Source organism: Etheostoma spectabile, chromosome 6 (assembly GCF_008692095.1).
Source record: "Etheostoma spectabile isolate EspeVRDwgs_2016 chromosome 6, UIUC_Espe_1.0, whole genome shotgun sequence".
Lineage (NCBI taxonomy): Eukaryota > Metazoa > Chordata > Actinopteri > Perciformes > Percidae > Etheostoma > Etheostoma spectabile.
Window position 1 is genome coordinate 23,216,737 of NC_045738.1, and position 12,394 is coordinate 23,229,130.

The 12,394-nt window shown below is 42.5% G+C and overlaps 1 protein-coding gene and 1 long non-coding RNA gene across 35 annotated transcripts in view; one reads left to right on the top strand and one right to left on the bottom strand.

The window, feature by feature from the left end:
- Positions 1-12,394, bottom strand: part of rims2a (regulating synaptic membrane exocytosis 2a) — a 192,741-nt gene that overhangs the window by 124,953 nt on the left and 55,394 nt on the right. For 21 of the 34 annotated variants that reach the window (XM_032517825.1, XM_032517819.1, XM_032517813.1 and 18 more), the window contains one exon: positions 11,572-11,846. In XM_032517825.1, the coding sequence (XP_032373716.1) occupies positions 11,572-11,846 (275 nt within the window). Of the gene's footprint in view, positions 1-4,871; positions 5,436-11,571; positions 11,847-12,394 lie in introns of those variants that run through there. The other 13 variants (XM_032517827.1, XM_032517832.1, XM_032517829.1 and 10 more) reach the window with 6 other exon arrangements.
- Positions 6,260-6,931, top strand: LOC116690708 (uncharacterized). The gene is made up of 3 exons (XR_004332340.1): positions 6,260-6,272; positions 6,534-6,536; positions 6,872-6,931. It is a non-coding gene; the product is annotated as an uncharacterized LOC116690708 (long non-coding RNA).

Consider the following 12,394-nt stretch of genomic DNA (forward strand, 5'->3'; position numbering starts at 1 on the left):
TCAATAATTCCTAATTTCTGCTTTTCTAACTCAAGCATTAGGTACAATTTCCTATAAATGAGGTTCTTTGACCATAAATTTTAAAAATAACTGTAAAACTAGTTTGAAAACATTGAAAAAAAGCGTCAAAAGTGTTGGAAAAGGGACAAAAATGTAAGAAAAAGTTTAAAAAAAACATCGATACAAGCATCAAAAAAAATTTTGATTTTCAATTTTGACGGAAAGACAAAGTGAGGGTTAATCAATTCCATATGCTTCCTTCAATGTGTTTATTCTATTTGATTCAGAGGAGGATTCAGGATTCAGGGTTTTACCAAAGAGGCCTAAACCAAAGCATAAGAATATGGAAACAAATGCCCAGACGTGTCCAGATGCTGTCCCGACCTGAGATGTCTAGTAATGAGCATCAGCTGTAGCTGGAGGTGACCTTAGTACAGCCCTTTAATATTCCTGATAACCACTTCAATCAACCATGTATTGCCATGAAGGAAAAACTGAAAACACTGCTCTTCCAATAGGTAAGTAGGTTTTAACATCACAATAGCTTGCTAAAAAAGAAAGCAGGTTAGTTTGGGCCCTGTTCCCACTTGGTTTGGAAGATGAGTTTTTGGGGATGTGAACAACAGAGACTAAAATACTGGAAACCTCAATGTGTAACCTCAACTTCCTCTGCACATGCATAGAACAAATTAGGTTCCTGATATGGATCAGGCAGCAACGTTGTCTATCATGCACAGTATTGGGAGTAATGCATTACAAAAGTATTGTAATTACAGTACTGTATTCCTTTCACTGCGTTGCTGTAGTAATATAACGCATTACTAATGACATTTCGGTAACATTATACCCGTTACAATCTCAGTAACGCGAGTAACGCATTTTAACACAACATTTAGTGTTTTTTATTTCTGTTTTTTAATAATAAATAACCCTTCTTCAAAGGAAAAAGAAAGCCGTGAGTATTATTTCCTGTTGCTGTATTCGAGTACTGTAAGGTACTTTTTAATTGAATATCTTAATTCTCTCCTACTTGCCTATTTTAGATTTTACTTAACTTTTTATAGCTTTAGTTAGACTTCTTTGCATTTTCATATTCATTATACAAAATATTATGAATAATCTATGATGTGGATAAAGAGGAGACTTTGATCCGGTGGTGAAAGTCACATACTTTCTGCCAAGTCAAACTTCCGGTGTTATTTTGGTGAAAGTAACTCAAAAGTAGTGTAACGCATTACAATTCAGAGACTTCAGAGAATTCAGAGAATTACTTTCAAATGACAGTAACTAGTAATCTATAATGTAGTAATCTATTCTGGAAGTAACTTGCCCAGCACTGATCATGCGTGTCCTTATGACCAATTGTGTTCAGATTTCACTAGGGCCTACGTCACTTCCACTAGGTCAAAGGGCCCAGTGCAAATTATTTCTTCCAAACTCACATCAGTTGCGTCTTTTTGTTTTTTTTGCTACAGCTGAAGATATTGCCGATATCGCGGCCAACAAAACAACCACCACGTTCTGCATTGATGATGTAATTTCCTGTAGCGTTGCCTTGTCGGGGACGCTTAAGGGTCAAATGTGCCCCAGACCACCTAGCTAGGGGTTTTAAAGCTATGGTGCGTAGTTGTGGTCGCCTACCTGTGGACGTAATGACAACAAAACTTTCACCGCGTCCACATGGTACAAGCCTTCCGTGATACAGCACCCCACCCCTCCCCCAAGCAGTTGCTAGTAGCCAAGGAGGACACGGAGGATTGAAAAAACATGATGGACTCTTCAGAAGAGGTCATCATCTTCAGTCCAGTTTCAGCGCACACACAGCCATACTGACAAATCCAGAGAGAGTTGTGTGGAGCTGATAGTCTTAATTCACTTTGGCAATAGCCTGAATGTAACGCACGTTTATTAATATCAAAAAGAACTAAAGCTTTGAATGATCGAATCCCTATTACAATGCATCTTGGTCGTTTACATGGCACCATCCACATGTGATCTGAACGCGTAATGTGAAGAGTAATGAGGGTAGTGTTTGAAAGGATGCCCGCTGTACAAACATGGCTTAACTTGCTCAATCCAGGGCTAGTAAGTACTAATTAGCTGCTACAGATACAATGCTAAAAAACATGTCACATTTGGCTCTTGGTTGAGAGGTCTCACATCACTTTAAAGAAGTTGATTCAGGTCCCATCACTGAAACGGCTTTACAGGTAACATTTTCTTCTGTGCTGTATTCATATTCTCACTGCAGTCTGTAATTTACAAAGTTCAAGTTTCAAATTCAGTTTAAACTGGATCAGTCATTTTTGGAACCTTTCGGGCCCGAACTCGGAAATAGTGCAGATAATGCATTCTACAATAACTGTCATGTTATCATATTGAAAAACTGCCATACACATGAGTACTGCTAAAATCATGTCAAGGCACACAAAAAGTACCATAAAGAAGCAAAATTGTGTATCCTCTCCAAACAGATCAGACCAGGATTATGTAGCAAATGAAAAATGACTTGTTCCCCCCTCCTGTCTTTTTCTTACACCTTATGTGAATTTGTTAGAAATAACATCCCTGAATCTGTGACTTCCTTCATCTTTTTAATCAGGCCCTGCTAACATCAGGGTTAACAGACACGGAGGACACATCCTCATTTCTATTGATCAAACATTGCATATTATCACTATGGCAACCCCATCGTTGGAGGAGACAAGTGAGTAGATGGGTGTGGGAGGGGGTTGAGGGTTTCCACTTCAGAGGAACCCGCAGTGGTCGAAACAAGTTTTCCTCCAATCTGTGACACTGCACAGCACATATAAGCTATGAAATGCAGAAGTGCACAGCTGCAAATAGGCTGCCACTGCAGGAGAACAATATGTGAGTGTGAGATGAAGTAAACAGCTGTGAGTATGAGGATGACTCACTAAAATCCCACCCAAGATTGTGCGGCCCGTTTGGAATTATTAAACAGCAGAAATATGGGTTTTATTGAATATGCTGGATTTGAATACACTTTACGTGACTTTCAATGCACTGCATCTATGCAGAACATCAAATGCAGCAATTCATATCCCATATATAGCATCACACACTTTGCTAACGGCTCAACTGGGAACAGGCTGTATGACGTGTACCACACACTCAATAACGTCCCCTCGTTTTATACACCAGTCCAACAACAGACACACTTTGGTCTCAGGCATTTCAGGGAAGCAAGCACAAAGAGCTGCTGTAGGGCTGGGGGGTGTGTGTGTGGGGGGGGAGTAAGTATGGTTGCAGTTTAAATGTAGTGACCACTCAATTCAAAACCATTCAGGCCTTCTAAGAACAGATCCCCACACCCCATTAGAACCTCTCCTGACGCACACATGCATAATACATGGAAGCTGAATCTAAAAGCATACAGCCCATTAGCAGGCCTGGCCGGGCAAGAAAGAAACATGCAGAGAGAGAGAGAGAGAGAGAGAGAGAGAGAGAGAGAGAGAGAGAGACACACACACACAAACAGACGAATGGATTGCCAAACTGGCTAGGACACACTGCTGGTTTGCAGAGTAGTGTTGTTGTTTTGCAACAGTGAGTTATATGGTACAGAAAGGCTGACACTGGCCTCAGGGTCCAGTATTAAAAGTGAAGACACACCTACCAGTGAGTTGTTCAAATTAGCCAACTATATATAACAATATGATAATTTAGCAGTCCTGTCATCAGCTGCCAATCAGACACTGCTTCTAACTAGAGGAATTTGCTGAGAAGGGGAAAAAAAAGGGTAGTGACGGAAAATAAGTTCAATTTAATCAGTCAGATGTGATGATTGCTGGATCACAGTTTCCAGGCACAGAGCCCCCTGTTCAGCCCTTCCAGTGGCTGAGTGTTCTGGCCATGTAATGGGAGGTGGCAGAGAGCCCAGCAATGCTGTGAATTATTTCTGACGGTAGGGTGGGGGGCAAGAGGGAAAGACTTGCGGTCCCCGGAGACAGACAATGCATGTGGAGATATGGGGCCTGCGCCTATATCGAGAAATAAAAAGAGGCCTGCGTGTTCTCTCGGCCCTGCTGCGTGTTCCCTCGGCCCCGCTGCTGCAGGAACGCAAGACTGTTTGCAAGTTTGAAGCCCTTCTGCAGTCTGCAAGATGTGTCTAGCAGCCACTCCTGGCCCGATGACCAGGGGCCTCTCTGTGGGGGAACGGAGCATTTAGCAGACTAATCATAATATGCTCCAATGCATCTAAGTAAGATCCAACTTCTCTCTCTCTCTCTCTCTCTCTCTCTCTCTCTTCCTCTCTCACCCTTGACACACCACACAAGCACTTCTTGTCCAGCAAATGTAAAAAAAAAAAAAAAATCGGTTATTCCTGTATGTGCAGTAACATTGTAGCTAAAAGGTAAAATGCTAGAAAATGCTTTAAAATGAACATGACCCCCCCCCCCACCACCACACACACACACACACACCACACACACACACACACACACACACACACACACACACAACACCATGTAGTACTCTCAGGTACAGCACAGCAGCAGCAAGGCACATGCTGCAGCGGTGCACTGGGGCATACATGCACACATACACAAGCTACCAGCCCAGTCACAGCTCGGCATGGTCACAGTCATTTACACCCACACCCCCCTTATCCCCCCCCCCCACATGTGTCGCGCGCACAGAGCAAACCCGGCAGCATCACTGATCGGCACCATCATCCGGCTAGGAAATATCTGCAGCAGCAACAGTACTATAGGTTGTTATTACGCAGGCTGGCTGCCGATCGATAAAGGCAACACTCCCCCCACTCCCCAAATACTCGTTTGACATACCAACGGGGAAGCCCTTCCTCATAAATCAGGGCATTTCTTTACAAAGGAATCACTCACCCGATGTTGCTCAACGCCTGCTCGAACAGCTCCGTCTGCAAGATGTTCTGAGGCGCAGAGAAAGCCCCGTTGAAATGGGATAAAACCGAGCTACAGAACTGACGCAATGTCTCAAACTGCATTTTCGCCCTCCGTTTTCTTTTATCCTCAGTAAATGATCACCCTTTTTCCTTTCACCAGCAATACATCCCCAAGCCTGCGCTCTCTCCGGACGCCCCCCTCCACACATATGCCTCCTCAGTATTTTGGTATTATTATCTCCCGGGGGCGCATTAAACGCAGAAAAGGCGCCGATCAAGTTCCATATCTCTCCGGCCGCTCTTGGTAAAAAGTGTCCTTAAATGAGACGCATTCCGGGCGGGATCCTTCGGTCATAATGCTTCGGACTTGAAGCGAGAAAAATAAGGTAGCTCCGGTGCCGGTAAAGAGCCTTTTCTTCTTCTCGTTGTTGCAAAAATCTCTTGTCGGTGTGCAGGAAGAGGCGGAGAGCGTCCGGGAGAAGCATCCTACACGGCAGCCCAGCAGCAGCAGCATCCCTTACCGGCGCATCAGCTGCCGCCTCACATTCAACTCATTTTCCTTCCAGTCGCCTACGAAGAGCATACACTCGCGCTAACACACACCCACACACCCACACACACACACACACACCCACACACACACAACACACCCACCACCACACACACCACACACACCACACACACCCAACACACAAAGTACAGGTCTGATATGCAGTGTGGCCACTCTGCCATATCTCTCCATCATCTGCCGTGCCCTCTTTGGGACGCGCACAGCCGCAGATAGCTCCCACAGTATAATGGGGGAAGAGCTTGCTGTTTCAGGGTTTTCCCCCTTATTATACTCCTAGTTTCAGAGCATCAGCTCCTCATCAGTAATAGCAGATGACAGTCCTAATACCTCGAGTGTCTGCCTGTTAGGAAAAGGCACACATAAAAAGGGGGGGGGGGGGGTTCCCAAGGGTTTACAATTTTATTTTTATTCAGTCAGTTGTTATGCATGTAAAGATTCAGTGGGCTTCAAGAGGATTAAAGCATTTGGGTATAGCAACATTTTGCAGGTATTTTACCTTAAATTGCCATTCTTAAAATCATTTTAATACTACACTGACTTGGGAGAATGGTGCCTCTCTTATTTCTGTGCTGCATGAAAACAAGCGTAACTAATAATGAATGTGATGTTTTTAATTAGCAGAATTACATCTACTCTGTACAATATTTCCTATATTCCTAAGAAGATTTCCTGTGATGTATTCTGATAAAATGCTTGTTGCAAAAGGCAGGCTAACCGCTAGCTGTTGCTAAGTGCCAACTAAACGCCTTGTTACAGAAGGCGCAACCAAGCTGTCGCCCGCGAATGTGATGTCATGAGAGCGCCGTAACTGTTTATACCAAGGGGGTAAGCCTCTCTTCTCTAAGCGTAGCTCCTATGGCGCCATTTTAATGCTACGAAGCCATCACATGCCATTAGCATCCCATTGACTGCCTTTCATTCAAGGAAACACAAGGAAACAATGTATAAAACGCTCCATTAGTTCACGTTATGGCTCCGTAGCAGACGTTTTTGTAAAAATAGGCTAACGATTGTATCATACCCAAGTGACAATAGTCAACAAATCACCGTATTGTCAGGATAAGCTCGCAGACAGTTTTGACGTACATCAGCTGTTTAGGTTTAATTACTAATGTTAACTAGCATGTTAGTTAGCAGTGATTAGCCTGTGCCTATGTTATCTCCTGACATATACCCACCTCTTCGTCTCTGCTGATTGGGAATGACTGAGATTTCTCTTGCACAGCTACCAGAAGACTTACAACTTTCAGACAGGTTTCTCACGTCACATCTACGTTGTCATGCTCAGCTGGAGGCTGCGCAGTAACGCTCAGCCATCACTGGAAAAGAGCTTCTAATATATTTCACTGTTCTCCGTCCAGAGCAAAGGTATCTGTCGGTCCATTTCTTTAAATGTCTATGGTCGCAAGACTATTTGCAGTCTTTTCCTGAACAGAGGTGGCGCTAATGAGGAAAGGCTACCAACTTTGATATTACTACGGTATTAGAAGAAGGAGAAAAAGGTAAACAACGGCAGAACTGGTAGCAGCATTGGCGTCAATGCTTCGATTTGATTGGATGACATACTTGGTCGGGTCAAGCCTTTCATTCACTTCATGCACTCTCTGCCTGCACACTCAAAATCCTGGCGCGCCAGCAAGATCTACGTGATTTTTGACATCACCCTTGTGTGCGCCCCCTCGGGTGCGGCTAGTTTACCGCACGTTGAATACATATAAGAAAACAGTGTTTGCCCATATAAAGCTTTATACATCCATGGTATCAGCCAGTGGCGGGACAGAGCCTACGGTCCCTCTGCTTCTGGCTGGCTTCTGCGGCTGGCTGGCTAGTTAGCTAACTTGCTAATTCCACCAAAAATGGCTTTGTGTGAGCCAAACAGAGTTGTCATTCATTTGGCGATAGCAATGTGCTTAACTACAATATGACAAGAGCGTGTGAATGAAACCTTAAGTTGTTACATTTTAGATATGTAGATCTATCAAAAGACATGTTTATGTTGAAATAAATAAACCTACAGTACCAGTAATTATGTATCTCGCTTGTTATTTTGTGTCTCTTGTGCTTCCACACACATACAAACTTGGAAAGAAAACAATCCCTGCTGTCTTGGGTGAGATCCGGTTTCTAAATGTCCTCTGTCTTCAGTCTCCGGGTGAGCTGTTCAAAATCTGCACGGCTTTCTACGTCACTAGCCTAAGGTGACCGGATTTCTCAGACAAAATCCGGGGACATTTTCAGCTCAGAAGCGTATATACCTCCAAAACATGTCATGTTTTTACTTTTGTAAAATATAAACGGGGACACTAGACCTAGAGCTGTTCTAATTTGGGGCAGAGGAGGTCAACCTTTTCTGTTAAAGATTAAGATCCTTTGTTAAAACATAAAAGGTTTTGGGGACCTGTCCCCGGAAACCGGGGACGTCTGGTCACCCTAGTAGCCGAGACGAGGTGGCTAACCGTAGCACATGTTAAAGCTAGCATGCTAGCTCATTCTCAATGACAAAACACTGCTCCAACAGCCGCTAGTTGACCATAATCTCCAAAAGAACTACTTCCTGTCCCTGTTCTGCAGGTATTCCACAAGTGGCCCTGGTCTAGAAGAAGTCTCCCAGCTAATCCTGCCTTGGACTGACCAAAGCTGGAGTAGGAGTTATCTAGCTGATGGATCTTACCTAGCTACTAAGCATGTGCAACTCCCAACAAAGATAGTATAGAAGTTGCATGTCTCACTCTGTAGCTAAAACAGAGACCCATACACACAGGGTGAAAACAGGATCTGCAGCAATGTGCAGTACAACAGAAATATGGTCTTTTTTGAATATGAAACCATGTACACCTAATCTGGTACAACTTCAAAATACAATTATGAACCTGACAATGAGCAGAATATGGGTTTTAACATTCTATCGTTGGTCAAAGTTGGGCAAAAATGGCGTTAAATTCTTTTTCTAAAAACATTCAAACTATTGAAATAAGGAGACAAAAAGTTGAAACTGAAAAAAGGATGAAATAAAACCTGTCAGCATAACAGAAAAACTGCCAACAAAAAATTAGTGACATGAAGAAAAAATCCGAAGATTGTCATTGAAAAACATCAGAATGCAAAGAATATAAAAATAAAATCAGCTTCAAAGCCAGTGTTTCATTATTTTTCAGTGGGACTTTTTCAGTGCTAACGTTTCCTTTATTCACTGCCAAATTTTATATTTTGATGTCAAAGCTCTAACTCCAAAGTATAGACTATAGAGCATATGTTCAAGCAAAGATACAAAGTTACATGACATGTTGCATCAAATTGCAGTTTTTTTAAACTTAAAGGAAAATTCAGCATAACAGATGAAAAGGCTATGCAGAGGGCCTCTATGAAGGCAATACATTTCACATATGTTCACAGACTAACCATATTATCAAACAAAGCAGTTATTTAAAGGTAAAAAAGTTGAATATCATTGCTATTATCCCAACTGTCCGCTGCGAGCATCTATTAGATTTAGTTCCTACTTCAACTACCTACTGCACTAACTGTAGCTTTCCACAAATGCAGTTTCACATTGCAAGGGAAAATCATAATGGACCATTTGGGCATGTTCATGAGAATTTGTTTCAAATCTTTCTCAGTGTCTGACTACTCGTGTTGCTTGCACACTGGAGTGGTGGAAGTTGCAGCATCATCACATCATAATTTACCAGTGAACATTAAATTAAAGGATAGGAATGATGACCAAAACTCTAAATACTAGAAATGAATGAACTCCATGTCAATGTGAATTCATTGGTGACAAAACTTTAAGGCTCGTATGGCAGTGGCTGATGACATACAGTATGCATAAGGAATTCCACCAGCGAGTATGTTCCAATCCCAGTGTAATCATTGTTGTTTCGTCAGCCTCACCAAAAACTGCAGCTGTGTGTTCATTCAAATGACACCTCTGAGACCAAGATAAATTAGAAGCCTTCCCAAGTTATTTCTTCTTATAAATAGACTGTCAGCGTTTCCCCTCCTTTCTTTAGCAGAACAGATCCAGGAGTTAATTTAAACATTCTTTGAGATTAATGAAAGTGGGTTGTGGTGCTTATGCAGTGGGAGTTCTATTTATGGACTCTGTGCTATCAATCATCAGCATTATCCCATGAATTTCCAGACAGCCAGTTTCCTGTTGTGTCACTGCATATGTAGGCAATGTCGAAGCAATAATCACTCCTCGGTACCACATCCACCTCTTTCGCCATGCAGTCAATTAATATACAGTGGCAAGGGCCTGGACTGGAACAGAGAGGGACTGGATGACTAAATGCTTGGAGCAGTCTGATCTATAGTCTGATCTATAGTCAGTCTGATCCTCCATTAAAAGCACCTTAGAGTAGCCAGCTATTTGAGAAGAAGATGGATGATGTACTCCAGTTGCACTGAGACACAAAATATTGTTAACCTGCATCAATCTTTAAGGTTTACAGTAGTGTAACTTTGATTAAAACTATGCTCTTTATTGTGCTACTGTGCAGTGTGGATTCAGAGTATAGAAACGTAATGGAGGAGGACAACAAGGATAGCACAGGAACGGCATTTTACCAAAACAAGGGAGAAATAAATGTCTATTTTGGAGTTATAGCAATGCCTTTGAGTATGTGTCATAGTTGCACAGCAGCCTTACTACACCGTGAAAGCACTGAAAGCATGTACACTTATCTACAACACTCACTGCTAGGTATCTGGGATATAGCCATCAAAACATAGTTCTTTTCCCCCCAGGAGCTCTCCCATTTCTGCAGGTTCTGAATGTATGAAGAAGTAAACACAAGGTTGCAATGGCCGAGAGAGGACACAGACCGAATGACTTGTGTCTCCAAAGATACTGTGGGCACCAGCCTGTGCATGCTGGTTTGTCCCTGTGCTAGACAAGTTGGGGGTATGGCACACCAGGTGTACATTTACAAGGTCGGCAGAGGATAGGAACAGGGACATGGGCTAGTTAGGGACAGAGTCAAATTCACCTCCTTTCCCACTGCACCTCTCCTACAATGTGTGTGACCATGGACATTTCATTTTACTGATCACTGTTTGTCCCAAACTGACGACAGTTTTAGACATTCTTAAGAAGCAGTATCTTAAGCATCCTGTATATGTCAATATGCAGCATAAGTCTAGTCTAGTTTAAGTATAGTCCAACGTAGCACTTTACAAATGTTGTGTTACCCAACATCTGAGAAGGCGCAAACAGGGGCATAAAAGAAGTTTTCTGAAATGGTTCTTTGCCTTTCAGCTGTGTACATTTCTAGAGAGTGAGTAGATACTGACTACAAGCTTTTCTTCCTCTCTTTGAAAGAAGAAAGAGGAAGGAGCCCCCATGTGGACATCAAAGTAACTACCTTATTTGACACCAGTATCATGAAATAGCCAAACAGATAAAAGATTCCCAAACACAGCATGCTCGTGTTGTCAGCAACTGACAGTTTGCTACTCAGAGGGGGCATTAGTGCATATGACAAATAGAACACAATGTTCTGCAATGGAATCCAGCTTGCTCTTGCTTTTCTACTCCAAAAGCATTTTATAATGCTCAATTTCCAAGCCTTGAAGGGCCAGAACTGGCCTTAAAACATTCCTGATGACAAAACATGTCTTAAACTTTAAAAGCAAATGTTGTTGTCACCTCCCAGCACCCTATCTTAGCTTAGCCTGGCTCAAACCATCTACTGGTATGTTGAATTGTGCTGTGTGTGTGTTTGTGTGTGCGTGTGCGTGTGTGTGTCTGTGTGGGTGGCTGACTGTGGTAGAATTGCTGAGTTAGTGCCACATACAGTAGCTGTGTCTCTGTCTCCTTTGAAGGCCTTATGGACTCCATGTACAAGTTGTTTTCTATGGGGCCTTGACTAGCTTGCTAGGAGACATTGCTCTTATGCCAGTCTTGAAATACAGTTCTGCGCTTCCTACATAAAAGCCACATGCTGTATGTCAGCGATAATGCTAAAAAGCTTTCACACAGGTACGTCCATGCACCTTCATGTGGCATCATATCAGATGTTCTTTACATCTGTGATGTATAAAAAGCAATCAACGTGACTTTACACCATAATAAAAACCACTATGTGGAGCATGTAGTGGAACTGACCTGTCTATGGGTGTGTCGTACCTCAGCCCCGATCCGTTGTCAAGGGACGACTGTCTGGGCAGGAGTCCGCCGTGAGGTCTGCTTCTGTCTGACGCTGGTGTCAAGTCCCCTGAGGCTCCCTGGTAGGGGTACAGGGATGGGTCCTGCAGTTTGGCCTTCTTGCCCTGCGGCCCACCCTCAAACAGCACCTGACCAGGCCCCGAGCCGTAGAACCACGCCCCCGATTTGGTGAGGATTTCTTGTTGTTTTCGGCACAAGTTGCATACCCACATAACCTGCAGGGAAGAAAAGGGACATATTAATACATTGGAATGGTGATAGAGATACTTCCTTATATAACCTATGATGAGCTATAATGGAGTGATTTGGGTATTTTTAATAATAATAATGTAATGTATACTTTATGTTTACTTGAATGCAAAGCTGTAACACATACTTAGGCTAACTGTGAGGCATATCACTGTTGCTGGGTGAAAATCTTTTTTAGAAATTAGGTATAACTTGTCAGATTTGATAACGTCTCCAAAAGAAATTAACAAACTTGGAGGTTTGAGTTTTCACCCCACAGCGACAATAATCATAAACACTACTGACAATTCATGTTGATGAGGTGAAATATGAAATATTCTACACATGCAGCAGCCTTTGATTTCACTTAAAAGTAAAATTGGCTTATAGTTTGTTGTTATTATTATTAGATATTTTGAGTCTGTGAGTCTAGATAATCCCCTGCAGATTTTTTAGTACAATCAAATGTACTTTCCATGTTGAACATTTTCCTATTCCTTACGATGCAGCACATTAGTATTAAAATCTTGTTTCT